At 49.4% G+C, this 27,630-nt stretch overlaps 10 protein-coding genes across 10 annotated transcripts; 4 read left to right on the forward strand and 6 right to left on the reverse strand.

Moving 5' to 3' along the window:
* Positions 1-3: 3 nt before the first annotated feature.
* On the reverse strand, positions 4-3,066 carry An09g03750 (uncharacterized protein; the record flags this gene model as incomplete). The annotated part of the gene is made up of 15 exons (XM_059749741.1): positions 4-599; positions 659-863; positions 916-970; positions 1,027-1,291; positions 1,352-1,469; positions 1,523-1,640; positions 1,691-1,818; positions 1,876-1,955; positions 2,011-2,138; positions 2,194-2,300; positions 2,354-2,449; positions 2,498-2,512; positions 2,560-2,647; positions 2,697-2,865; positions 2,916-3,066. 15 exons carry the CDS (start codon positions 3,064-3,066, stop codon positions 4-6), a joined length of 2,319 nt encoding a protein of 772 aa, XP_059606274.1.
* Positions 3,067-5,046: 1,980 nt separating this feature from the next.
* Positions 5,047-7,176, reverse strand: An09g03760 (uncharacterized protein; the record flags this gene model as incomplete). Its single annotated transcript, XM_003188747.2, has 6 exons — positions 5,047-6,100; positions 6,152-6,245; positions 6,300-6,344; positions 6,395-6,478; positions 6,529-6,645; positions 6,705-7,176. The coding sequence occupies 6 exons, from the start codon at positions 7,174-7,176 to the stop codon at positions 5,047-5,049; spliced, it is 1,866 nt and encodes a 621-aa protein (XP_003188795.2).
* Positions 7,177-8,699: 1,523 nt separating this feature from the next.
* Positions 8,700-9,470, reverse strand: An09g03770 (hypothetical protein; the record flags this gene model as incomplete). Its single annotated transcript, XM_001393656.1, has 1 exon — positions 8,700-9,470. The coding sequence occupies one exon, from the start codon at positions 9,468-9,470 to the stop codon at positions 8,700-8,702; it is 771 nt and encodes a 256-aa protein (XP_001393693.1).
* A 2,250-nt stretch (positions 9,471-11,720) lies between these two features.
* pepD (subtilisin-like serine protease pepD-Aspergillus niger) lies at positions 11,721-13,124 on the forward strand (the record flags this gene model as incomplete). Its single annotated transcript, XM_001393657.1, has 4 exons — positions 11,721-12,044; positions 12,096-12,540; positions 12,588-12,676; positions 12,732-13,124. 4 exons carry the CDS (start codon positions 11,721-11,723, stop codon positions 13,122-13,124), a joined length of 1,251 nt encoding a protein of 416 aa, XP_001393694.1.
* Positions 13,125-13,750: 626 nt separating this feature from the next.
* On the forward strand, positions 13,751-15,889 carry An09g03790 (uncharacterized protein; the record flags this gene model as incomplete). Its single annotated transcript, XM_059749743.1, has 7 exons — positions 13,751-13,938; positions 14,031-14,052; positions 14,100-14,173; positions 14,224-14,553; positions 14,608-15,420; positions 15,635-15,661; positions 15,709-15,889. The coding sequence occupies 7 exons, from the start codon at positions 13,751-13,753 to the stop codon at positions 15,887-15,889; spliced, it is 1,635 nt and encodes a 544-aa protein (XP_059606275.1).
* A 1,246-nt stretch (positions 15,890-17,135) lies between these two features.
* On the reverse strand, positions 17,136-18,519 carry An09g03800 (uncharacterized protein; the record flags this gene model as incomplete). Its single annotated transcript, XM_059749744.1, has 4 exons — positions 17,136-17,245; positions 17,324-17,600; positions 17,667-18,151; positions 18,462-18,519. The coding sequence occupies 4 exons, from the start codon at positions 18,517-18,519 to the stop codon at positions 17,136-17,138; spliced, it is 930 nt and encodes a 309-aa protein (XP_059606276.1).
* Positions 18,520-19,735: 1,216 nt separating this feature from the next.
* On the forward strand, positions 19,736-21,305 carry An09g03810 (uncharacterized protein; the record flags this gene model as incomplete). Its single annotated transcript, XM_059749745.1, has 3 exons — positions 19,736-20,031; positions 20,115-21,133; positions 21,169-21,305. The coding sequence occupies 3 exons, from the start codon at positions 19,736-19,738 to the stop codon at positions 21,303-21,305; spliced, it is 1,452 nt and encodes a 483-aa protein (XP_059606277.1).
* A 107-nt stretch (positions 21,306-21,412) lies between these two features.
* An09g03820 (uncharacterized protein) lies at positions 21,413-23,502 on the reverse strand (the record flags this gene model as incomplete). Its single annotated transcript, XM_059749746.1, has 3 exons — positions 21,413-22,289; positions 22,341-22,778; positions 22,808-23,502. The coding sequence occupies 3 exons, from the start codon at positions 23,500-23,502 to the stop codon at positions 21,413-21,415; spliced, it is 2,010 nt and encodes a 669-aa protein (XP_059606278.1).
* Positions 23,503-23,779: 277 nt separating this feature from the next.
* On the forward strand, positions 23,780-25,108 carry An09g03830 (uncharacterized protein; the record flags this gene model as incomplete). Its single annotated transcript, XM_001393662.1, has 1 exon — positions 23,780-25,108. The coding sequence occupies one exon, from the start codon at positions 23,780-23,782 to the stop codon at positions 25,106-25,108; it is 1,329 nt and encodes a 442-aa protein (XP_001393699.1).
* A 388-nt stretch (positions 25,109-25,496) lies between these two features.
* On the reverse strand, positions 25,497-26,651 carry An09g03840 (uncharacterized protein; the record flags this gene model as incomplete). The annotated part of the gene is made up of 4 exons (XM_059749747.1): positions 25,497-25,949; positions 26,010-26,331; positions 26,387-26,530; positions 26,584-26,651. 4 exons carry the CDS (start codon positions 26,649-26,651, stop codon positions 25,497-25,499), a joined length of 987 nt encoding a protein of 328 aa, XP_059606279.1.
* Positions 26,652-27,630: the final 979 nt, after the last annotated feature.

A 27,630-nucleotide genomic window follows, 5' to 3' on the forward strand; every position in this document is an offset into this window, starting at 1 on the left:
TCTTCAAACATAAGTCAAAGTAAACTCATTCAGCCGAATCCTGCCAAAGTGTTCCGAATCAACACCAACTCGATCACCAAGACGTGGCTGACGAGTAGCCGTGCCGATCTCCGTGCCATTATGATCAAACATAACGATATGAACACGGGATCCACTCGTGATATACTCAGACGTCTCACCAATGGTAATGTTCTTGAATTGGAAGGAAGAGGCATGATGCTTTGTGCTGGCATAGATGAGCGACGTGGAGACGTATCCCTGAAGAGTAGGACTCGAGAAAAGCCAGGACTGGTCACTGCTAGTACTGCTGGGCTTGTTGTAGATGCGGTATGGGTAGTTGTATTTAAGCTGGAATAGGATTAGTTGGTGATTAATCCAAATTAGTATAGAAGGAGGGGAATGGGCTCGACATGCCTGCTTGACCTCGTTGCCTTCGGCAGTTTCTACGTCAACGTAGAAGTTCTGGCTGTCAGAGCTGCTGCTTTTCGCTGACAGGCCCACCGCATCTGAGGATTGCTCGATTATACCGAGTTTGTGGAGGTAGTCGTAGCGTTCGGCGGTCATGGTTGTTGTCGTGGCCATGCTATAGACGTCATTTTCTGTGATGGAATTAGTTGGATCGATAGTGATGGAGGATAATGAATCGTGCAATGCTTACCGAAAGTATCGGTATCATCGTTATCGGTGAGAGTAGGGTTCACGGTAAGAAGCTTGTTGTCAGGTCCATGCGAAAGCTGGAACCCGACGGATACCGTGGTGAGGGTTGGCTGGTCGTTCTTCAGGATATCCGCGAACTTTTGCTTTATGTACTGGAAGCCTGGGATGGTGGAGATCACGTCCTCCAGAGCGAGAACCTTGGATTGCTATGGTGGTTGTTAGACTTGTTATCTAAAACGTCAGGGGGGTAAGACTTACTTTGACGGCGCGCCAGGAATAGAATGAGCCCACGGTGGCGGCCCATGCAGGCGGGCTAGATCAAGACATTTAGATTAGATGAGCACCAAAAAGGGGTAGAAGAGGTCGTACTCATTACAGAGCAAGGTATCGCCGCCTTTGGCTTCCCAGCACATTGACTTGGTCGAAGCAGCGTTCGACGTGTCCGAGCTCGAAGTGGAAGACTTGTCGGAGCTCATCTTTGCAGAAGCCTGCACATATGGAGAGGAAAATGAAAGAGCTGCCGCCGCTTTCATGGCCTTGGCCTGTTCAGACTTGGCAGTGCTAGTGGTGTCTGTAATGTCTTCAGAAGACAAAAGCCTTCCACCGAGTTGAACTCGAGTAGCGAAGAAGCGACCTGCGTGTCATGTTAGAGGCCATTATATCCCATACTGTATAAAGTGGACGCATAACGCACCATATTTATCTTTGAAGCTAGAAATGCTGGCAGCCGAATCCACAGAGAGCAAGTCAGCCTTGCATTCCTCCGTAAGATCCAGACTGTGGTGATCGAGGTCAATAACCACCCGTGGAAACTAATGTGATGGTCAATATTATTGATGATGAAGCTGTTGTGAAGTTTCCATACGTTGTAGGTGATCGTCAGAACCTTGGTATCCTCGCTTGAGGTTGAAGCGGTTGAAGATGAGTTATTCTCACTGTATCTTGCGGATGCACTAGCCTTGAAGCCAAACGCGCCCCCTGAACTATGGTCTTATCGTCAGCCAGAAGTCACCTCGTACATGGCTGAACTTACACGGCCATTTCAGCTGCAGTCTGCGACAAAGAGCTCTGTGCAATGGCACGCGAGACAGACTTTGTCTTCTCGAACTGCTCAACATACGAATCATCCTCGATGCGGAACCGGGGGATTCTCAGCATTTGCTAGGAGTGAAGTAGTCAGTCGGAATTGTGGCTGTGTGAAGAGAAATGCCGGCTTACCTTCTGCTTAGCAATAGAGTCTGACGCAGCACTGTCAGAGATCTGGTAGTTCAGAAAAGGCCGCGGCCTAAGAATAAAGGCTATACAAAGACATGAGCTAAGGGGCACATACGGACTTGTACTATGATTACTCACCGGTATGCATTGAGCGCTCCACAACTTTTCCCACCTTGTCATCAACCTCAACTACCTGGTGAGCGTTGAGAAGACTGTTATTACGGATGACAACACTCCAGTGCTTCTCCGACATGTCTGCGGGGTGGCTATATGGTAGCAAGATCAGTATATCGTCCCGTTCACATATGAGGTGCGGCTTACACAACGGCGAAGGTGGTGTTTGGATTAGTGAAGATGTTGTGACTGAAAGTAGTAGGCACTGCGGGAGCTTTAGGCTGTTCTGCAGCAGACACGCCTGCGATCTTGTTCTGCATAGGGTGTGAGAAATACAGACAACTGATGGCACGATCCCATCACTTACGTCCACGATGACTTTGCCGCCCAATGGGAAGAAAACCTCATCACTTTCGTGTTTCAGGTATACTCGGTAAGTGTCGGCATTATCAGCATCGATTTCCTATAATATATGAGTACAATGGCTCGCGGATAGATTCAGCTAACTCACGCCAACTTCACTTGACTGCAGAAATGTTAGCAACCAGTCAATTTAGACCAGATGGCACTCACCTTCTCATTCAAGATATCAAGATATGCCTGGAAACTATGACTGTCCAGGACCTTCGCGCCACGTTGGTTGCAAAAGGTACTCCACAGCCTGTGGTACTACTTAGTATGTGTGGCGATTTCCCTCCAGTCGTACATACAGTTTGGGTTCCAAGACCTTCTCACTGACTAGCAGCTCACGGACATTGGAAAGCTTCATTTTGCTTGGATCCGCATTTTTCATGGCAATGCAGGCCTTTTCCTTGATCACCCTGGTATGGGTGTCGTAGGAGTAGACGTGAAGTACTTGCTGCGTCTCGCCAGTCAAGTCTGTGTCAGTCAGCGATAGTTACCCTGATTAAGCCTCACGAGACACTAACTGGACAGGAGAGTCTCAAGCTCCTTGCTGAAGTTCTGAGCCATGCTCGTAGTGTCTTTGGCAGCCGTGGTAGCAGCCGATGTAGTAGCGTCAGTAGCAGCTGTCGCAGCCGTGGTTGCTGCCTTAGTGACGTCTGAGACGAGGGAGCTCATTGTTCAAGGAACTTGGGATATGATTCGCAAGAGATAAAAGTAAATGAGAATATTGAGTGTAGTATTTGGGCTTTCTCTGGATGAAAGAGTCTGAGCAAGCTGGGGCAGGAGAGAGACTTTATAGCACGCACACGACACTATTTCGCAGTCGGTCATATCGACTTCGTGATACATGGCTTGACTTCGGATGATGGGTGACTGTCCTCGAATGCATTGATTCTGGTAAATGCTCCATTTACATCAAATGAGGGGCATTGAGGGTCATGTTTACCCTATCATTGGCAATATGAGGTCGTATCAATCAGGTTTTGTGTGCATGTTCTCCAACTCTAGTTACACCATCCATAATAGTGTACAGTGGCAAATAGTAGTACGTAACCGTTATTGTCAAGATCGCAGGGATGTGGCATGCTATACTCCTACCAAATCCCGATGGCGGTTGTAGTGGCATGTGTAGGGCGTATTTCATATCCCGAGGGAATTTGTTTTTGCTTTTCCGATTGTGTTTGAGTACGGCATCAGTCGTGCTTCCCTGCTCACGGGGCCGAATATGCTATACCGAAATGAACGGTACCGCACAAGATCATTTATCATCTTTAAAAAATTGTGATAGGGACCATAAAGAAGATGTCCCTAGGGACTTGCTCTTCTGCAGTTCTACGGTTGTATTATCCGGCTGGTGATTTTGGAGGGTAGATCCGAGACCCACCGTAATTGGGGCGGACGGGCCGCTCCGCTTGCAACAACAACAAAGCGTATCTACTTTGCAGTGCATGCAATGGGCAAGACCATCCCGGAGAGGTATGAGCTCCGTGGAATTCTGCAGGAATCTCGAGATCGAGACTCTCGGCTCCTCTTTCCGTGTTCAGCATCCCATCTAAAGGCTCCAGCAGGGCTTGAATGGTGTGATTTAGGATAGTCACGAGGGTACAAAGCGGGGATACGATCCTCCATCACATCTAGTGGATTTCAGGGTTCGCAAATTGTATTGTCTGAATCATGTCAGTGTCAGAAACATGACTCGGGATGGGACTAGGCGACTATCTGTGCACCCACAGCTAGGGCCGGGAGCGCCGTGCTAGTTTATCTTGACTGCAGGTTCAAATCCCGAACCATGACTATCTGTCTCCGCACGTTCTCTGCTACGATATATCGCTGTCTGACTGACCCGGGACATCGTCAAGGAGGATCTTGCAGGCAGGGAGCTTGCATTATACATCTATCCAATCGGCTACCAATCTTCACTTATCTAGACTGTTGTCAGTCATGATAATGCATAATGGAGTTGGAAGCCATACGGCATGGCCTCACCCAGTTCTAGACCGTCGGGGTAAATTTTCTACCCATATTAGGCCTTCTGCCATGTACCAACCAACAAGGTTATTTTGGGGCTTGGTCCGTCATCCAATCAATGTTACCCTAAACCTTCTATTATGTGTACTGCCAGCTGAATACGTGGTTTGCTAGGTACATGGCACTAGCATCTCATTCGCACAAATAAATCTGCGACCAGGCGGTGGTTATTCCTCTTCTGGATGATGGCATCACCCAGCCTCCACCTTAGCCCATTGGACTGAACCAAAATCTGGATCTCAAGATAGAATTATGAGCCCATCAAAAGATGCGCTCTGCACTATCTCGCTCAGTTGTCACAGTTCGGGGTTTGCTTTCTAACTAAAAGGCATCTAAAAACGTAACCGGGGCGATAATCGGCCCTGTATGCTTTGTGGTATCCAGCAAGAGGGTTATACGGTAATCCCAGCTGCTCACTATCAAACCGAGCTCGTGCAATCTTGACACGGGGCAGCCAGTGCGCTAGTCCTTTCTTAGCGACTGAAGTCGGGATTTAGAACCGATGAAACCCGCTTACTCTGCGATTAGGTGTTATTATCGGTGTTATCATCCAACCCACCAACCCATCCATTATCCCCTTATTCTTTACAACACGCCTAGTATAGCGTCACCACCATGTAGGTAAGACTATACTCCGGCCTCTGCTCGCATCTGCGCACTATTGATGAATTCGCACCGGTCAAACAGCCTCTCCCATAACAGTGCCTTTTCTGCTTCTGTGGAACCACTGGTATCAGCACCTTTGCGGACTGTGACGGCTCGCGACCCCATAGGGCCCCCGAAAGTCTGAATCGACAGCTGATCAGGTGAATCTTTAGAAAGACCCTGCTCACTGATCCCCGAGAATGCCGCAGCCCACGCCTCACTGGGACTCGCATCATACGCAAACCCAATTACCTTCCTGCTCACCTTTCGTGCCAACTTCATTTGTTCCGGGGAGTTATCGGCCCCACCCTCCAGATTAGCATTGTTCAAGACATAGGGAATATCGCTGAGATGGGCAACGCGCCACATTGGTACGCCCATAATTTCAAATACTGGTGCGTATCTAGTCGCATTATGTTCATAGAGCCAGACTTTGGACGGGCTTAACCCCCCTTTCTGAGCATATTGCCATGCAAAATCAAGCACTGGACAGGTAAACCAGATATCACGATTCATTTGCGCGGCACGGTAGTACTGTGGTGAGATAGGGCCGTCGTAGCTCTCGCGGATCATATGCGCGAAATCTGTGATGGGATACAAATCCAGCAGTCTTGCTTTTGTGGAAGTGGAAAGCTTTGACAGCCACAGTCCGAAGCTAGCAAGCACTTCTTCGTCGGTGGAGGTGGGGGGTGCGGCATACCAGGCTCCATCGTTGGTCACCCACGAAGCAATAATAGGGATATCTTTGACGAAGTTGCCGGCACGCAGGAGCTCGGAGGGTCGAGCGGGAAGAAAGTCGCCGTCAATGGTCGGATAGAAAAATCCTTCTCCAAACGGGGGGCGAGCTGCACGTGATGCCGTGACGGAGAGGTTGGTGAGGGTGCCAAAGGGGATGCGTTGAAGACATTCGAGGGTCTCAAGGGATTCGGCGTCATTGGTGTTGATGCAACCAACCTCTCGCGCTATGTTTGCGGTGTTCTCGGATACCAGACTCGGGTCACTGTTGAAGTTGACACCTGGAGCGCCAGACATCATGCTGGTACAGGTTAAGTGAGTGGAAAGAGTTGGAGAAATTAGATCAACTCACATTGCGCGTCGGAAAGGGACACCTTTAGTGCCATTGAATGATGTCAAATGCAGGCCGATGTCGCTGGCCCCGACGCTCTGTCCGATAGCAGTTACTATGGCTACATTAGCTGTACGCGCCTCTTGAAGATATAATGTGGTTGCTGTACCTCTGCTGGGATCACCCCCAAAGGCTTCAATGTTGCCCCGGACCCCTGGCCAATCAGTTATCAAAGGTTCAGTAATGCTTGATTGGTCTACACACATTCCAAGGCAGCGCGCTGGTCACGCAGTCCGGCATTTGTCTGCTTCTTCGCAATCATAGCCTTGCTGGTCGCAAATCCAAAGACTTCAAACTGTCAGCAACAACCAAATGGGTGCACGAAGTATATCTCTTACATCCTAGTCGGTAGTTTATCCCGACGTATATCAGCGGCTTCCCCGCTGCCACTGCCTCTTGAAGCAGTCCTTCTGGATTGTAAAGGATGTCAGAAGCAGAGCCCAGAGCATGACCACCTAAACATAATCATCATCAGTGCTGGATTTAGAAGCAAGTACACCAGGAATACGCTTACCTCCATGTAACCACACCACAACAGGAAGCTTATCCTGGATTTTCACACCGGTCGCGCGAGCAACCCTCAAGCTCAGGCAATTCTCACTGATATTTGTCACTCTACTCGTGAAAGGCAGGATATCTCCTGTCCCCTGTGGACACCATGCTCCAGACTGAGTGGCATCTATCACAGAACCTTTCGGTGGGCGGACGGGGACTGGGGGAGCGAAGCGACGGGGACCAGTCGGCTCCTCTGCGTAGAAGATGTTTTGAAAGTGTTCTACCCCGTTTGACAAAGTGCCAATATATTTGATGCCACGATGAGGATCATAGACTGTAGGGGAAGATACGGGTGCTTTGGGGAAAACGACATTGTAGTAATCATTGATATGTTCAACTATGACATCAGTCGATGGTGAGAGGTATATGGCGAAGAGTACTATGGCCACTGTGACTGCGGCGACAACGCCACCCATTCTGGGAGTGGCCATGACTAGCGCGAGGGGTGGAATGTATACTGCGTCACCTGGGTGACAGTTCGAATTTGAGGTGGTTGTGTAAGGTGTGCTGCGTGTTCGGGGAAGTGGTGCATAAGCGGGAGATGAGGCGGGTGCTGGCGGAAGTGCCTTAAAGTCTGGGCAGTCAGCAACTTTGTGGCTGCGCCCGGCCTGACAGGGATGTTACATCTACAATGCAGGAGACTCGGGGGACCTCAGCTCAATCTCCTGATACAACCAATGCTGAAGATACCACTCCTTTGATTGACCCTCTCTCATTCCACATACTTATGTACTTGAAACTGCGTTCCGATTTGAATGTTGACTACGCATTGACTGGGCATGAATAGTGTGACTATGTCCCCACCAGGAATCATGCAGTCTCCCCGATCTAATCAAAATAAATACTAGTATGAGAATACTATTTTCTTACTTAGGGATCCAACAATGATACGAGCCTAGATCCAGTCCGTCAACATTACCCCGCATCAATGATGTCTTGTATTTATTGTCACACGATCCCCTTCCAGAGAAAGGGAATATTAGATCATACTCGGTATTCTTTACTACGAAGGATCCCTTAGATATTCTGATACATTGTAGTAAAAGGTTTGTCTTGATAGCTCACAAAAGAATCCTTACCTCCATAAAATATCAATCGTTACATTGTTTTTTTTCTTGATATCTGTTTACCAGATTGATATATATAGTGTTACCAAAATATTCAACTGAATATTTGCTTTGCTTGTCTTGCTAATTGTAGTTTGATTTGCTTATAGATGTATAAGTGAATAGATTTCAATACTTTAATCTAACCGCCAGGTTATAATACACTTAAGGTAAGGTTAAGGTTGAGGTATATTCATAAGGTCAAGCTACTCTGTTCACAATAACATACTCCATAAGCAGGCTGGCCACCTAAGAAGACTGGCCATCTTCATTAGTCATGTCAAGACATATAGTCCATATACCAATATTTGATCTAGTTATAATCACTACTTTGCACTATTATGTAAGAGCCTTGACAGCTGAGCTCAATCTTGGATATTCCAGGGTTCTTGATAATCGCGCTATAGGTCTATTCTAGGCAACATACACTATATTTTTCGATACCTTTACTTATCTGGAACTCGCGTCTAAAATTATGGTCTTCTGTATATATAAGTAGGCATATCCCAAATCGAGATATTATTCTTCATTGAGTCAAGATCTAGGTAGGCTGCTTTTCCATTAAGATAACCGAACTGAAACTACCGTTAGTTCACATAGAAAAAGATCAAGGCCAGCATACTTGGGTGTCCAGCCGCTTATGGATGACATTATCCTACTTCATGTCAACCAGCTCTCCGTGGTAGGTTCTCTTTCTGAAGAAGACAACCGGACATGTTATGTCTACTACAAGTGTGGGACAAATCCTAGGCCTCTATATGGTCAAGTTGTGTTTCTTAGGCAAGACGTTGAATCACAGGTGGCCGCGAATAATATCTATCCCACTGAAGGGAGTCGTCGAGAGTAACCTATCCAGGCGTCTGTGACTTCCCCCAGCATACTTTCATCCAGCCAACATCCTCCTCTGTACACCCTTCCAGTAGCTCCTCTTCTGGCCCAGGTCCCCCGCGTTCCGCCAGCTCTTCCTCATCCAACTCCTCCGGTTTCCATTCGGCGTTGACTAGACGAACGAATCCTCCGTTTATATCGTCGTCTGGCGTGCTCAGGATTGAATCCAAGGCTTCTTGGTCCACCATGATGAAAAAGCGGTACCTGCCGTTTTTCAAACGCCACAGGTGGCTGGGATCAATTCCTTGTTCCTCTTCCACCGCGGACACAGCCCACTCATTGAATTTGTTACGTAGCGAGGCGACCGTCGCACTCTCAAAAGATCGATCTTCCAAGACCGATGGAGTAAATCTGGCGAGGAGATCTAGACAGTTGTAATACTGAAGGTATTTTTCTACGCGCTTGTGGTACCGGATCATCAATTTCTCCCAGTCGGAGTCACTTTGATACGTGCATCGGTAGATAACGAAACCCCATGTTGTAAAACCATCTTTGTCCAGAAGTCTCTCCAGCTCGTCGGCATCGTTCATCCCGCTCTCAATCTCGGGAGTGCGCTTAGAGGGGTCCTGTCGCGAAGTCATTTGTGTCGAGAACAGGGTGGAAGGGATGAAAGGCGGCCTAATCTGCACAAGGCGGATCTGGGGAGCGGGAGGGCGAATAAGAGGGCGCAGGCGAAGGAAGCTGGGTTTGTTGCTGAAGTGCGGGCGGCGGAGAACACTTCTTGCAATCATGGATGCGAAATGTCTGGACTGATGGTCACGTTACTGGGTGATAAAGGAGCGGGAAGAGTTGTTGGAGAAAAGTAGGTGGACGAGCTGGGGACTGCCTCATAATAACAGGGGGTTTAGTTGTATTTGATTGACCCTTTCCTCGAGCCTGGCTGCCTCCCCGCATAATGTACTGGGATAGTATCTCAGATAGCCCGCCACCTCGAAAGTAATCAGCATAACTACTCGTTAGAGGGCTTGAACCTTGAACTAAAGGTACAGCAATCCAGGCTTCCTGTCTGGTTCCATAATATTTACTCTGGACACTGAATTCTCATTTTACAAAGCTCGATGAACAACTCTTTCGTCCAGTCTATTTTGAGATAATTACATATCTTCTCCAGGGCGAGTAACAACTGATTTTATTGAGAGTGTGAAAGCACCAGAATGAGTGCCTCACACCTGAATAAGTGGGACCCTTGTTGCTTGCGAATGTAGAGCTGCCAGTGGTGACTATATTTAAAGGATCTTGCTCTATTAGATGACTGCTACTTCGTACAGCATCTTCCCGCGTGCTCACCCCGACATATTCAGTTTCGCCTTGGGTAAACCTTCAAGCTGTCCGCTAGGTCTTAAATGCCCCCTTACTAGAGATGCTAACTAGTGTCTTACTGTGGATAAACCTTTCTGTTTTTAAAGATATTTTATGGATCATCGCAACACAATATCACGGGACCTGTGAAACGACCTTCCAACCAAGAAACACGCTTGCGACGTCAACCTCCCACCAGATATTCTTGTTCTACCCACCTCTCTACTTTACCAAACAAAGCGTCTGGCAAAGGCTATCCCGGTCACGACCCCTCCAGCCATCCCTCAATGCAACCGTCATCTTAGAAAGCGATCTGCATTATGTTGGACAGCCCCTATCCCGCCGTCACCGGACACGCCAAGGCAGCTTGACTAGAAGATGACTTGCAGAAGAGAAGCTGACAAGTGGTCGTGACAGTCTGTGCTGCACACCACGGAGATACACTGCCAATGGTCATTCCGAGCCTGACGGTCGACCCCGTGATGTCGGACGGATTCCAAATGTCGCAAATGCAGGGGAGGGTGCGTCTTGCGTCTCTAAAGCCATGGGCCACAGCACTTTGGGCGCACTGTAGTGGACAGCATAACATCGCTTGACCCTGCATATGCTTGTTATCCGGACCTCAACCGGGCGGCGCTGATATAGATTCCCCGGACCGGGTGTCAATTACGACGTATTGTGATAATCTCCCAACCAGCTGGTATCTGGATCATCTCCCCAGCCAGATTATCAACACTTGCATAGTTTGGTGTGAGTGGATCAGAAGGCCTTCAGGCATGTGCTACTCATATGGCACCTTCGTGGAACCAATGCCTTCTTGGTACAATTTGAGTTGCCGAAGGTGTTTGTTGAAAAAGCTTCGTATATAATTCCCTTTTGACAATGTCCAAATCTGTCGGACCACCAATATAGCTGCGTGGTCTGGTTAATCAGAGGTTATTTTTGTGCTCGAACGCCGTGTAACACTGGGTAACAGTAGACTCCTTTCACCCACCCTCAGATGCCCGCCCCCTACAGTAGGGTTGTCAATATCCCTCACCTTTCCAATTGCTGATGCAGAATTGACCTGATATAGAAGCCTCACAGCACCAGAGACTACCGCCTGAAGATGCCAAGTATTGATGCGTTACATTGGCTGGCGAATAGACTGTTCACCATCCCCCGCCTGTACAAGGCTCATTGAGCGACCTTTATTTCTATGAAGGCTTCTTGCAGTGTAGAGCCGCTGTTTAGAACTCGGAAATAGGCGTGCATAGTATGGACCCAATCAACAGAGTTAATCTATTTACTCTAACGCCTAGCAAGCAATCAGTGCCCAGAGGAAGCTAACGGATGGCTGGCCAAGCTGCGCCAGAAACGAAATGAGTCCGTAATACCATCCCTGCATGCTTATCTGTATTCTGTGCATGCATGATGCTTTCCTCATGGGGCATTACCCAGTAGTCCGAAGACGCAATGTGACCATCTGACTGAGTTTTAAATATACTGTCCAAGTGCCTTCTGACCCGGTCCCCGCTTGATGGCAATCAACAAAAGGTGAATGTGACTGAAAGGCGCGGTCCAGACAACAGGACTTAGACTTTGTTGTGAGACTATAAAAGGATCTAACTATTGCACTACTGAAATCAAGTATTCTAGTCTACCATTGACATTTCTCCCCTTTCGGTGGCTACTCGCTCAACATGGCTTTCCTCAAACGCATTCTCCCGCTGCTGGCCCTCATCTTACCTGCAGTTTTCAGTGCCACAGAACAGGTCCCTCATCCGACCATCCAGACCATCCCGGGGAAGTACATTGTTACTTTCAAGTCCGGCATTGACAATGCGAAGATTGAGTCTCATGCCGCATGGGTAACGGAGCTCCACAGGCGCAGCTTAGAAGGCCGCAGTACAACCGAAGATGACCTTCCCGCCGGGATCGAAAGAACGTACAGAATTGCCAATTTTGCTGGGTACGCGGGGTCTTTCGATGAGAAAACTATCGAGGAGATCCGCAAACATGACCATGTTTGTGTCCACGTATCCTAGACCGTATGGTTTCGACTAATTGCTGTACAGGTAGCTTATGTGGAACAAGATCAGGTCTGGTATCTCGATACGCTAGTTACCGAAAGGCGAGCTCCTTGGGGACTGGGGAGCATTTCTCACCGTGGTGGGTCTAGCACCGACTACATCTATGATGACAGCGCTGGGGAGGGTACATACGCTTATGTAGTGGACACCGGCATCTTGGCTACGCATAATGAGTTTGGTGGTCGTGCTAGCCTGGCATATAATGCTGCAGGGGGTGAGCACGTTGATGATGTTGGACATGGTACACATGTAGCAGGGACCATCGGGGGCAAAACATACGGGGTTTCGAAAAACGCTCACCTACTGTCCGTGAAGGTGTTTGTAGGTGAATCCAGCTCGACATCGGTCATTCTGGATGGCTTCAATTGGGCCGCCAATGATATTGTGAGCAAGAACCGGACCAGTAAGGCGGCGATAAATATGAGTCTTGGTATGTGCGCCCTCTCTGGGGATCTAATCCCGCTAACCGTGATGCAGGTGGAGGCTACTCCTATGCGTTTAACAATGCAGTTGAGAATGCTTTTGACGAGGGTGTGCTCTCTTGTGTTGCCGCTGGAAATGAGAATGTAAGCTCTGCTGAACTGTCCACCATTGAGCTAAATTTAGACTAATGTTTTGCAGAGAGATGCAGCACGGACTAGCCCGGCTTCTGCACCCGACGCCATTACTGTTGCCGCTATCAACAGAAGCAATGCCCGTGCGTCATTCTCAAACTACGGCTCTGTGGTTGACATTTTTGCCCCGGGAGAGCAAGTACTTTCTGCATGGACCGGCTCGAACTCGGCCACCAACACGATCTCCGGCACGTCCATGGCTACACCCCATGTGACAGGTTTGATCCTCTATTTGATGGGCTTGCGGGACCTTGCTACCCCAGCGGCTGCAACGACCGAGCTCAAGAGGTTGGCTACGCGGAATGCTGTCACCAATGTGGCGGGTAGCCCCAATCTTCTGGCCTACAATGGAAACAGCGGCGTGTCAAAAGGGGGTAGCGATGATGGAGATGAGGACTAGGTGCGTAACATGAGTGAATATGGCTTAGAATAGTGGGGATCGGAGAGTAGACTAGTTTATATGCGAAATAAAGTGTGTATCAGCACCCTGGCCTGTTCATGTAAGTCGGCATTTTCACTTTTGCCGACACCGCAAATATGCTGTGCTTGAGGCTGTTGCCTCCCCAGCCAGCCTTCCCGAGACTGAAACTCACACATCCATTGGATGTATAAAGTTCTGCACATGCGAAATGCCGCTGCCGTTTACCTCCCGACGTGGTACCGGACCGAAGGCAGACACAGATCATGGACCGCTATACCGCACAGACAACTTGTGCTCCTTACTGAAAGTACCATTCCACAGGTCATTGCAGCATGATGAGTGATGATGTACTTCTCCCCATCAAGAACCACTGGCGGTGGTTGGAATGAATCTAGATCAAAGAGATCAACCGCTTCCCCGGACAGATCAGGCCTATGCCCATAATGAACCGGTGACTGTGTAACCCTGTTACAATCCGTTTGTTATTGGTCCTTTCTGTTTGCTGGATGGCGTGTACTACCTCAGAGCTTGTGCTCCTAGGAGCTCATACTGGAGACAGGTTCTTGTATATAGTCATAGCCTAAGTCCGGTGTCTAGGAAACAGTATGCTCGAGGTCTTTTCCGATTCTCACAATGAGAACTGTCGCCCGGGTCTTTACGGCCCCTGTGGAAAGCGAAAAGGAGACGCTTCTGGCGCTGCTTCCGCAATACGGGCTCAAACTAGCCCCGGACGGGATCCATATCCAGTGGGCTCTGGGCAATTGCCGACATCCGCGAAACTGGAGCTTGCAACGTAAGGTCTATGATACCACTCTTATCATTTTCCTGGAATTTTTCACGTAAGAGGCTCCCCGATCTTGATGGTGTTTAAACTAATTGTTCCAGGACTGCCATTAGCACTGCCGGCGTAGGTAATAAAATGTTATCACGGGTGTCCACTTGCTGAATATATAGTCAACTGCGGCCAACAATGCCGTCCACGACTTCAAGATCTCCAAAACCCTGTCAATCTTCCTTTTCGTCTCCATGTCAGTATACCTCTTCTTTTCTCTTCAAATACCCCAGTCTGACTTCTTAGATATCTTATCGGCCAAGCCATCGGGGGTGTCGTGTTCCCCCCATACTCTGAAGTATTTGGCCGGAAGAAGCTCTATGTGGCAAGCTCAGCCCTATACGGCATGTCATGCATCCTGATTGCATCCGTACCATCATTGATAGGAGTAGCGATGGGCCGATGTCTCTGCGGGTTTCTGTCCGCCATCCCCACGACTGTTGTAGTGGGCAGCATTGAAGACACCTTCAATTCCCGCGAGCGAGTCTGGGTAATCTGCCTTTGGACCATGTTCGCCAATCTGGGCCTCGTCGTGGGTCCTATCCTCAGTACCTTTGTCGTGGCCTACACCCACTGGTATCTACTTCCTTTCCCCCGCATCTGCCAATATATTCACTAACACTCCACAAGGAGATGGCTTTTTTACATCGCAGCCATCGTAACCGGAGTCCTCACCCTCCTACTCCTCACTATACACGAATCTCGTCCCTCCCTCCTCCTTGCCCGCGAAGTCGCCACTCTTCGAAAGGTCACCAAAATCGACACCTTGGAAGGTCTCAACCCGGATAAAGCCCCGGACATGCGCAGCTTCGTCCGCATCGCGCTCTTCCGCCCCATCCGCCTCCTCTTCACCGAGCTCATTGTCTCCGTCGTCTCCATCATCAGCGCCGTCGCCATCGCCCTAGTCTACCTTTTCACCGAAGCCCTTCCCCCGATCTACGAATCCTTCGGCTTCACCCGAAAACAAGCCTGCCTTCCCTTCATGGCCATCGGACTAGGTCTCTCCCTCGGTCTCCTCACCCGCTGTCTCGACCTCCGCATCATCACCCACCACCGAGCCCAAGGCCGACCACTGCTCCCCGAAGACAAATTGACCGGGTTCTGGATCGGCGCACCCATACTCGCTGTAGCGTTATGGCTTTTTGCCTGGACCATTCCTCCCGCTGTCACGAATCTCCCTTGGCTTGTGTCGGTCGCAGCTCTCGTGCTGGCTGGGTATAGTCTCAATGAGATGGACTACGTGCTGGGCGGGTATCTGACGGATAGTTATCTCAGCTATGCGGCGAGTGGTCTGGCGGCGTTGAGTCTGGTGAGGGCATTGTTGTCTGCTGCGTTGCCGCTTATCTCGGCGCCTATGTTGGAGCGACTCGGGGCTAATTATAGTGTTTCGGTGTTGGCCGCCGTAGCGACGGTATTTTGTGCTGTGCCGCCGTTGTTTTCGAGGTACGGGAGGAGGATTAGGGCGAGGAGTACGTTTGCAAGGTTTAGTCTAACAGTGTATCGCGAGTATAGTGTTGATGAGGAGGGGTATTAGAGTAATAGGAGTTGTGCGATATGAGTGCGTGGTGATGGAATGGGAGGTAAAAGTCGTGCTTGATTGATAAAGATTGACAATTTTACGTTTTTAAAATCATTTCTATCTGCTTCTTAGAAGTAGACCATATGTCAGGGCTAACATCACGAGGTGGGTATAGCTTCGGAAATGAATCGACAGGATGCAACACTGAATAGCGAGAATTGTTTCAGGCCATTTATCAGGGGTATTGGGGGGGTGTACCTTTCTACCTCCATTCCCCTTGCAGAGGAAAAGCTTCTTTCCCAATTCAACCTGTATGGACAACCTCACTCTGTAGAAAAGGGGTCCATCGGTTTCACCATAGCGCGTACCCCGGGTACACAACTACCCAGCTAGGAATTTAGGTAGCCGAATCTAAACTCGGCTCCAATCCCGGCGTTAGCTATTCATCCTTCCGTCTATTCTTATCCAAAGGCCAGTGTTGTGGCACGGATCTCACGAATTAGAAGCTGAAAATTGGTCCAGTCTAACCTCCATCTCGGATCCTCTCACTCAGGAACCGCAAATCAAGACTTTCCTTATTCAGACTTGGCAATACTAAGCACTAGTACACTGCTAACGCTAAACCCTTTTCTACTTTATTTCAGACAACCTTATTGGTCAGCTCGCTAATGACATCATAGGGCTAGAGGCTATGCCATATCTGGAGTAGTTCGACGTTCTGGCCCCGAAGAGGATATTTAGTAGATACTGGGATGATGGTTGCAGTGGTAGAGATATAAATACTGGGGTAGGGGGATAATGAGTATGAAGGGGAAAAAAGATTAAAAGTTCATTCCTTCTTTTTCTACGTTTTTGTCGTTCTCTACATTCAGGATTGCATTCTGTCGCTCTTTACACGATTTAATATTATCGTTTTGACTGCATTTCTCACACAACACCACTTTCATTATCACAACTGACCTGCTTTCATTTCTACTATCCCTTAATTGACTTTACTCACTCAATAACTGCCGCACTCAACCCATTCTACAACCAAAGTAAGACAGACCGGACATATTTTCCGATATCAACTAACTCTGTTCCGCTGCAGCACCACCACCAACATTCCTTCACCCGAAACATCGAACAACAAAAATCAATAATCAATAATCAACATGGCATACATTGGCGACGCAGCGGTCATCTTCTTTGTCATTCTCGGCTGTGTAATGGTGACTCTATCGGGCTACTCCACGCACTACCTCATGACCAATGGGTTTTACGGCTTAGAGCGGGATATCGATCCCACCGCAGAGCAGAGAGTGTATATGCGGCAGCTGAGACTGAGGGATCTACATTGGATGGCGAGGGATAATAGGGTTAAGACTGAGGATAGTCAGTCGACTGTTTGAGGGATATGTTTCATATTACTATCGGAGTGATGGGAGCCTGGGCTATGATTTGGAGCATGGGATGGCGTTTGGGGCTTGGAATATTTATGTGGATTGATTGGATCCTGCATGCTCACCTTTGTCCATATTAGGTCTGTTCACTTGTACATAGACTCTACATTGCTTACCATAAAGTCTCTAGAGCATAAAAGACCATGAAAATAATGGTGTTCTCACATCTACTAGAGAGTGACACCAACAGTATCAAGCTACCGATCCGTCAGCCCCAGCACCCAGAAGACCTCATCACGAATCAGCTCTGGAGCCACATAATGCACATTATGCGTCATCGCCTTGCCCTGCGCGTAAACGAACCGACTCTGACTCGACAACCCCAGATGATCCCTCTGACTCTCCTCATCAACCCGTTCCATAGTCTCCAGCCGTTTAGCAAGACTCTCCCTCACCTCCTCAGTACCATACCCATTAGCAACCCCAAACTCCAAAACCTTGCGAAAATCCATCGACCGATTCCCAAACACCACACTCAACCGTCCATCGCCCATCGCCTGAGACCCCACCGGCAATCCGTCATTAACCATCTCCATACTCCTAGCCACAAACTCCTCTTCATCACCAAACATAGCCTCATTCCTTTTCTCATCTTCCTTTACCTTCTGATACTCCTCCGCCGAAAACGCGTGATTCAAATCTAACCCCAAGACCACATCGAGCTCTACCCCACCCATCAAGCTGAACCATCCTCGGGGTAGCGGATTAGGCTCCCTCCAAGAATCAACAATCACCATCCCAGCCACTTTCGACTTCGTATGAACGCGAAGGAACTCCCGGATCAGAACCCCGCCGTATGACTGCCCGACCAGCACATAGGGTGGCTCGATCCCAGCTACTTCCAGTAATCGAGACAATTCGTACACGCGGTTCTGAGCCGTGGGTTCGCGCGGAGACATATCGCTTAGGCCGTACCCGGCTCGGTCGTAGGTGTATACACGGGCACGTTCGGCGATGAGGCGCTGCACTACGACCCATTCGCTGTGACTGCTGCCCAGACCGGCTTCGATGATTACGGCGGGCTGGACGGTGTTGTTGATTGTTTGTCGTGCGGGGCCGGAGGCGGAGAGGAATATCTGAATGCCATCTACGGAAACGTGACCGGAGTGGGTGCCGGAGAGCCAGGGGGATGGTGAGGACATGGTTGTGATGAGGTGATGGGTAGGTTGAGGGTTCAGAAGTGAGTGAGTGAGTGCCAGCAGGAAAATAGAGACTACGTGCATGGTAGTTTGTGGGAGAAGTTTGAAGTGTGATAGAACCGTGCGTAGATAGCGTTGCTGGTTGTGATTGGTCTTTGGAGGTCCCTAGTGCTGACCATGTACTGACGGGCTCTCTGTCTTTTAGTGATGTGTTAAACATGGGCGGGCAATCGTGCCTAGGGCTGATCTACACGGGTCCTGGACTACGGTAAGAGGGGTACTTAGAATCTGCAGCTGAACAGGGGTGGGTTCCTATTCCATGCTTTCCAGTATAATACTCGAAGTCCTTGCTTCTTGTCGACGCCACTTTTACATATCACATACCTGAGAGGATTTCCCCGCATCGGAGTTTGTGTGCTAGTTCTTGAGACCCTCTAATCATTTTGTTATCCATCCATGTTAATGTCTGCTGACTCACGCCCCAGACTTATTTAAAACCGACTTTGCAAGGATTCTTCAGGTTGGGAACTCAATCTCTTCACATACATACGAGTCAAGCCTATCGTCCATGGACTCTGCTTGCTTCGGTATCAGGATAGTTTAATGTCATCAGACTAGTCAATGTCATGCATTGGTGGGTTCATGGAGTAGCAGACATCTACTGTATGGCTGAACAGTGTTCAGGAAAAGGTAATAAAAAGAGAAGCAATACTTCAGGGATCTCAACCCTGCAACGTCACTTTCAAACCCAACTGACCTCCAACCCGCTGATATGCGCTCAAACGCCACTGTGACTTGGCGGGGCGATGATTTTGCAGTGGGTAGCTGCAAGCTGAAGCTGAACGTGACTGTGGGAATTTACTGAGGTCCCTGAGAGATGCAGATCGTAGATCGGTTTCTGTAGCTCCCAACAGCTCTTACTTAGTCGACTGACTAAATATGGATCTATGCAGTCGTGTAATCGGGCTCTATCATGCTTTGGGAAAAGCTTAATGACTGATTCTCTTAAACTATACTTTTATGTATCCGTGCGCAGATGTTGTGCAACTGGCAGATCTCTTATTCCGGACGATATGTGGGATAATTCCCGGCACTCACGAATCATTCTTAAGCTTTCAGTATCACCATCCTCCTTCACACCCAACTAGCAACAAGGTAGAAACCAGATATATGTCCCCCCTACTTACGGCCCCTGACTACGAAGCAAACAGTGGGTCCCTTCTAGGAGATGCCCAAACAAACGAAGAATGTTCGCCCGATAAGTCCGAAACATCTTATATCCGAGCCCACCGGAAACAGCCAGGAGAGCATGCAAAGGAGCTCGGCATTTGCAGCGAGGCCACTAAAAGTGTAGCCGTAATCCCCACTTAACACCGTACCCAGCAGCCTCCCAGCACCAGAACCGCAAATTAATCCATGTTATAAACAACCCCCACCCCCATCGGACCCTCCGTTCGGATCCTCCGACGCCACCCCGTGCATATCGGAGAAAAACTACCGGACAACATGCCGAAACCCCGAAGCGGCGAATCAGAAAGAAAAAAAAAGTGTAGGAATTTCGTCACCCCTCGAAACACACCAAATGGGAGAAAAATATCTGAAATCGCGGAGGATAAGGGTGCAGTCTTAGCATCTCAGCTTTTATCTCAGCGCCAGCAATGACTGTCGTCGACCCTACGGCCCAGCCGCCACCATCTCGACCAGCAGATGCAGAAAAGGGCAAGGCCGGACATGCAGGCGGCCCCGAGCCTAACCTAGTGACATGGGAGGAAAACGACCCCGAAAATCCACATAACTTCTCGACGGCGTACAAATGCTGGATCACGTTTCAGCTGGGTTTATTGGCGTTGAGCGCCAGTCTGGGATCCAGTATTATTTCCCCGGCGGAGACGGAACTCAAGGCTTATTTGAAGATTGGCACGGAAGTTAGTATTCTTCCGGTGTCGCTTTATATGTATGTAAATCACTGGAATTAAATTATCCGCGAAGGGATAGAAGCTTTTTCTCTCGACAATTATATACTAACAAAGATACCAGTCTCGGCTTCGCCTTCGGCCCCCTATGCTGGGCGCCCATCTCCGAGCTCTTCGGCCGACGATGGTCGATGCTGCCCGCGGTATTCATCCTGGGACTGTTCAGCATCGGCACCGCAACCAGCAAAAACACCGCCTCAGTTCTCATCACCCGGTACTTCGCGGGCCTGTTCGGCTCCGCACCAGTCAGTAATGTCTCCGCCGCGCTCGGCGACATCTTCCACATGAAGGCGCGCGGCATCGCCAGCACCTCGTACGCCATCTGCGTCGTCGGCGGCCCAACCATGGGACCCATCATCGGGGCTGCGCTGGTCTCGAATCCGCACCTAGGGTGGCGCTGGACCGAGTACATCGAAGCCATCATCGTGTTCTTCATCTTCGGTATCACCTTCTTCTGTCTGCCGGAGGTATACGGCCCCGTGCTGCTGCATCGTAAGGCGGTGCGTATGCGCAAGGAGACCGGGAATGACGAACTGTATCATCCGCACGAGCATATCAAGGTGGACGTGCATAGTATCGTCACGAAGCATTTTTCGCGTCCGCTGGTCATGCTTGTTACGGAACCGATGGTTACGGTGATTGCGCTGTATGCGTCGTTTACGTATGCGTTGCTGTATCTCACCTTGGAGGTGTTCCCTATTGTTTTTGATGATATTCGCCAGTGGAAACCTGTGGTTGCTACGCTGCCGTTCATCGGCCTGTTCGTCGGCGTGCTGCTATCCTCTGCATTCATTATCTTCATCGGCCAGCCGTACTACATCCGCAAGTGGGAGGAAGGTGGCGGTAAGCCTGTGCCGGAGGCGCGTCTGATGCCCATGGCTGTTGGGGGGTTCTTGTTCGCGGGTGGTCTGTTCTGGTTTGGGTGGACGGCTGAGCCTAAGTATTCATGGGGGTTGCCGGTTGTGGCGGCGATGGTGTTTGGATGTGGGTTTTGTATTATCTTTGGGCAGTGTATCAACTTTCTGGTCGATACGTATGGGCCTTATGCGGCGTCGGCGACGGCTTCGAATACTTTCCTGCGGAGTGTGTTGGCTGCTGCATTTCCGCTGTTCTCGCAGCCGATGTTTCGCAATTTGGGGGTTGGGCCGGCCATGTCCATTTTGGGGGGCGTCGCCGCGGCGGCGATCCCGGTGCCGTTTTTGTTCATGATTTACGGGGTCAGGTTGAGGAAGATGTCGAGGTTTGCGCCGTTTAAGGGGTAGTGGGTGGAGGGAGAGAGGGTGGTTTAGAGCATAGAACTAATAAACTTAGAGTTATAAAGATATAATGCTGAAAATGATTCATTAATGAGCGCAACTGTTGTTATAAATTAAGGGTATTCCCCATACACGGCATATCCCAAAACACCTCATCCAGAATCGATGTGTCTATATCGAGAATATGAGATGGATCAGACAATTCCTCATTCAACGACAAGCTCATCCCATCATTCTCTAGAGAAGCAACCCTCTCTACCAGCTCAGCACACTTTGCCAAACAATCATCCCCCAGATCCCATCGAAACTGCTGCCGATGAGACTGCAGTGTAGCAACCATCTCTTTAGCCAAATCTAGTGGTGGATTGCTGTCACTATTCGCGGAATGCAATTGAACCCTGCGCAGCCCACTCCGTAGAAGGAATGTCGTCGCAGACGTGAGCGAATACGCCTGAACTGGGACCCAAAATCCACGTAGCTGCTGCTCGTCCAGCTCCCCTACGAGATGCACTATCTCTTCTGCTGCGCGCTCGACTTGTGTAAATGAGAAGGAGGAACAGTTAGAATCATTCCCATTGTCGAAGTTGGAAGTCTCAGTATGCTCGTCATCCATGTCGAGTGCGATGCGTCGGAGCAGGAGCTTCACGGATAAGTATGCTAGGCGCAAGTTTGCCACGCCGGGGGTGCTTAGGTCGGTTCCGCGGAGGATTATGTGGCGGGTGTTGATGTCGAGGGAGTCTTCCCAGTTAGTGAGCAGGTGTGAGAGCGAAGTGATCGTCTTTCTGACGGGGCTGGAAACGTGATAGATGTATTCAAGGTATTGACCCAACACTTCTGTTAACGTTGTGAAGGCGATGAAGATTGAAGCTGCGGCTTCTTGGGATAGCATTGCGGAAGAAGAACAAAGATACTCCATGGTCGGAAACGGAACGTCGTATTGGGCTCGATGAACCTGAAGCGGTGTTCCGTAGGCGAGGCTGCACCTGGTTAATGTTAGTGTGGAAGCGAAGAACTCGAGAAGCGGAATATCCTACCATCGATCTTGAATCACCACCAACCACCAAATGCGGATGCGAAGTCCCTTCTCAAGAGTAGAGATGTTCCAGTGGCAGGGATCTCGATTCAAGCCCAAGGCGTTGGATAAGGCTACCGCCGTCCCTACCATACCCCCATTACCAAAGATCGAGGTGCTTGGTCTACCGCAGACGTTTAGCAGCATCGCCAGTACAGTTGATATACCAGGGCACAAGAAAAGTTCGGAATGAAGGGCCTCGTTAGCTTGATTCCAGATATAGCGAATGTCGGGTGTGCGAGTTAAGCATAACTTGGGTGAATTGTCCCAGTAGATAAGGGAGTTGGCATATAGATTGCAGAGGAGAGCTGGAGATATTTCCTCTTTGCGGGTGCAGTAGGCATTCATAAACGACGCCTCGTCAAATACAGGGAAGCATATATTGGCATATTGAAAGAACCTATATGTAACCAGTCAGTAACCGAATACCCCCTACAATAGCGTGCATTGACTTGCAGGCTCACAACATCCTTTGCCGTAGGCTCGAGGTACTTTTCGATGAGCTCGCACTTCATAGATGGGAGAGATTGACCGGAGTACACCCCCAATGGACGCCTCGGAATGGTATTGAACAGTACCTGCCGCATAAGTCGACTGGGTTTTGAATTGGTGTGCATCAAGCAAAGCCTTCGATTATCTGGAACGGTGAACAGATATTCTTCTAGTATACTACTGTCGTCAGCAACGACTGGGCTGACGACATGAGAGCTGTCGTCCCCGGTATCGCCGACCACGTCCATCAGACTTGCAACTTTGCCGTCTGAATATGCTGTGGAAGGCTGAGCTGGCTGGTGGTGTCCCGTAAGTTGTGGTGTGTCGGAAGCTTTGTTGGTCCTGGGTGATGGGAGTACGACCCGAGGGGTGGAGGGCCGCTCTGTTCGAGCTGTCTTGGGTACAATTCGCCGCAAATTGACAGTTCGCTTCCTTTGGACGAGGGTATCAGCAGGAGGGAAAATGCAGTCGGTTGCATGAGCCAAACACATCATACACGTAGCGGAGGAATCTCTCGTGCGGCATCGCGACTTGCGTTTCCGACAAGGTAGACATGCGGGATGCGCATGGGACCGATAGGGTCTGCCCGAGCTGCTACCATTCTCCTTCGTTACCTTAGGCTCAGCGGGCATAGTCTGATGGTTTTCTACTGGATATTTGATCCGAGGAATTCCATTTAGAAGGAGGGGGTGGTTCTGATAAAGTGAAGTATTTCGTGGCCGCGGGGAACCTTCGCCCGCGGGCAACTCAGCCAATTAGAATGGTTGGATAGCAGGACCCTATGCCCGCGGTCATTCTGACTTGGAACTACTTATAGCCATCGAGACTGGAGGTAACTATGAAAAACAATTTCAGATTAAACACTATAATTATTTATCATCGAAATAAAAGTTATAATCATTGAGCGCCATGGCAGCCACTGACCCTACCACCGCCGCCTTCTTCGCCAAAGCGAACAAATACCTCATGTCCACAGGAGTCCCCATCTCCCCAGTCATCATCGAAGAAGCCCAAGGCACCTGCTTATATGACACAAACGACCGTCGCATCCTCGATTTCACCTCAGGCCAGATGAGTTCCCTGCTAGGCCACTCTCATCCCGAGATTGTGTCCACCATCCAACAATACGCCGCCAAGCTAGACCACCTCCTCAGCAACATGATTACCCATCCTGTTGTGGACCTAGCTGAGCGTCTCGCCCGCTACCTCCCTCCACCGCTGGAGAAATCCTTCTTCGTGAATACTGGCTCCGAATCCATCGAAGCTGCTATAAAGATGGCTAAAGCGTATACTGGCAAATTCGAAATTGTCGCCTTCAGCGCCAGTTACCACGGCCTTACCCAGGGCTCTGGATCGGCGACGTATTCCACGGGCAGGAAATGCGGTGGCCCCTGTATGCCAGGCCAACTTGCCTTTCCTGCTCCATATGCATACCGCTCGCCATTCCGCAAGGCGGACGGGACATACGACTGGGAGACGGAGTTGATGTTTGGTTGGTCCATGATCGATCGGCAGAGTGTGGGGTCGTTGGCTGCGTTTGTTATGGAGCCTATTCTCTCGACTGGCGGAATCCTGGAGCTTCCGGATGCATATTTGCAGCGCATGGCCCTAGAGTGTAAGAAGCGGGGCATGTTGCTGATCATGGATGAGGCGCAAACAGGAGTCGGTCGCACTGGTCAAATGTTTGCGTTCGAGCAGGCCGGAATAATCCCAGATATTCTGGCTTTGTCGAAGACCTTGGGATGCGGGCTTCCTTTGGCGTCGGTAAGTACGAGTGCTGATATTGCGCAGGGTTGCGCAGACGCGGGGTTTTTGTGGTTGACGACACATCTGAACGATCCGCTTACTGCGGCGGTGGGAAATAAGGTGTTGGAGATTGTAGAACGAGATAATATTTGCCAGCGGGCGACGGAGCGTGGTACGCAGCTGAGGGAGGGCCTGCTGAAGCTCCAGGAGAAGTATTGGTGTATTGGAGATGTACGGGGTCGGGGTCTTTTGCAAGGGATTGAGATCATCACCGATCAAGACACTCGAGGCCCTGGGCCGGAGCTAGGTCAGGCGGTGTCGGACAGAGCCATGGCGTGTGGGTTGTCGTGTAATGTTGTCAATCTACCAGGTATGGGAGGAGTCTTCCGTCTGGCGCCGCCGGTAACCGTTTCAGCGCAGGAGATTGAGGAAGGGCTGAAGATACTGGATGAGGCGTTTGCCTATGTACTTGGCAAGAGTCGAGGTGCTTAGGATGTGAGCTTGGTTAGGCATAGGCATTGTTCCTGCATAAATTTCAAATCCGGCATGCTGTGTCAGACGTAGCTTTCATTGAACAGGACAGGGCTAGAGAAAGTCGGCAGAAGAGCAGTTTCATAACTTGGCGGTTTTGAAGGGCTTCCCAATTGGAAATAACTTGGGGGTTCTGGGAGACCTTCAATGTCATCACCGAGTACTTCAGATGCGATTTCATCGGGCGTTCGGTCCAACTTGTGACTATTGTAGCTCGGAAGGGGCTGATCACACGATTCGTCTATCATTCTGAGAGCTTGGAGTACGGAGGAAATGAAGGGATCTTCTGGCAGAGGTGGCAAGGCACAGTGAATTGAAATCGGCAGGTCTAGGAGGACCTATCATGTGGTCAGTAAGGCGGAACAAACAGTGGACCTGGAAAGCATACGGCTGAGTGGTGACCATCGGGATTTAAAAGCTTGATTTGCGTGGTGAGAGTGTGTTCGACATGAAGAAAATTAGTAGAAAGGCTTTGTAGGCATTCCTTTGGATCGTTCGGCAGGCGAAGGAAGCGGGTTAAAGAATGCCAGCATCCTTCATTATCGGATGTTATTCTGAATTCATCTTCATTCCAATCTCTGGGATAAAAGTCGTCCTCGGCGATGACACGGGCCCGACGGCTGAGAGTAAACTGCAAGACTTTGTGTGTCTCTTTAACCTCGGTGTGGATGGTTGCTATCTCGAGCCCTTTGCATAAAGGAATAAATTCGAACTTGATGGGGATAGCACTGCCAAAGGTATAGGCCTGAGATGGCAATGAAACGCGATAGATTATCTTCTGTGGCCATATATCTTGCACCACCTTTTAAAATCAGCCCTAGCAATTGAGAGACTAAAATACAATATTTGTATAATAGCTTACCTTCGGCTCTGGTAGCAATAATGATCTGTACATCCGACGTACCCTCACCCGGGTGTCAGCTTCGATACGACGTCCCCCAGCTGTGCCGATAGTGGCTTTCAACTGATATTTAACATAACAGTCGTCGAGGCCTTCAATAGTATCTGGCGTGTTGTTGGATAGGCAGAAGGTAAATGGGAACTCGTGATTTCCAGGTGTTAAAGTAGTCGTCGGTGATGGGGTCCCTAGAGAAGGTAGAAAGTTCCAGGTTTGATACATGAATAGTCGCTCCAAAAATGACATGTGCTGGTGAGATCTCTGGGACTCTGGAAAGCCCTTCCAACTAATTCAGATAGGCTGTTAGTATTGGGTCACGGCCCAGGGGGGAATATTCGTACTTCATGTAACGCCGTCCCTCAAAGTGCAGCTTCATGTCCTTAACACGGAGGGGTTGGTTGAGGCATAACACAACCTTTCCTGTAACATGGCAATATCCTGTTACTGTTGAGTCTCCAGGAATCCATAATATATCGCTGTCAAGCCTATTTCATGTCATTATAACGACTCTTGGAGGGTGTAAGTGGTCCCCGTTTACCTGATACCGAAGTATGTCGGTTCATTCTCCGGCAGGGAAGCTGCTCGGAAGAGGCTAGTTATTACCATTGTAGGTTGTCGGTACTGATAGATGCTGTGGTATCTGGGTGCTGAACTCTGCTGCAGGGTAGTCATTTATATCTAAACGATGGCCATACTAAAGCTTCACCAATGCATTACCCTTTCGGTCGATGCCGCCCTAGGTGCGGGTAGATTTCCTCTTTAGGAAATACCGGTATACGTTTGAGGAAATCTACTCGATCTCAATACGCCCTGTTGATGATAAGAAAACCCTGTGATCATCCGAAGTAGTCTAGATTGGAGAATCAAATTTTCATGGACGACGCCTTACCTGATCTGACACCGGTGTTGCTCTAGGCTTCGAGGTCGTCGCCTCTTAGAAGGTCGGGTTGCGGCGATTGCCCCTCGGTTCTATAATGTTGGTATGACTAGGACATGAATACAACAACATTTCAACCTATGCCGCATGGATAAGAACCCTACTCACCATTGAATGAAATAATCAAGCGAATATATGCATGGCTATTTAGCTACTTAAGCTGCATGTCCCTCTCTACCACTGATCAGGTACGCAGCCGCACGAGTATCAATCAACGGATCCCCCGATGGCTCAATACCTTCTACTCTAGGCACCGAATCGAAGATTATTCTCTTCTGCTCAGTCTCATTATCCTCCACGACAGAATGCAAGTGAACTTGGCCCAACTTGACCTCAGCACGACTTTTGGGCCAGAGCACGGTGCAATCATCGGTGACATCTGTTGAATGTCGATCTTGGCAGCTCCTGGAGCCAGTGATTGATCTATGTATGTCGGGTAATATCCTACACACTCCTCTTTGGATGTAACTGTGATGCGTAGGTGGCTGAACCAGATAAAGATGGAATACGAGGGAAGAGAGCAGCCCAGTGATTTATCCAATCTAGGGAGGGGGTGAAGATACGGAACGCTCAGGAAAACCCCTATAGATCTTGGATTATTTGATCTTGATTGATAACTACTCATTCATGTTTGCGGGGTTTACGGAG

Source organism: Aspergillus niger (genome assembly GCF_000002855.4).
Source record: "Aspergillus niger supercontig An09".
In the NCBI taxonomy this organism is placed as follows: domain Eukaryota; kingdom Fungi; phylum Ascomycota; class Eurotiomycetes; order Eurotiales; family Aspergillaceae; genus Aspergillus; species Aspergillus niger.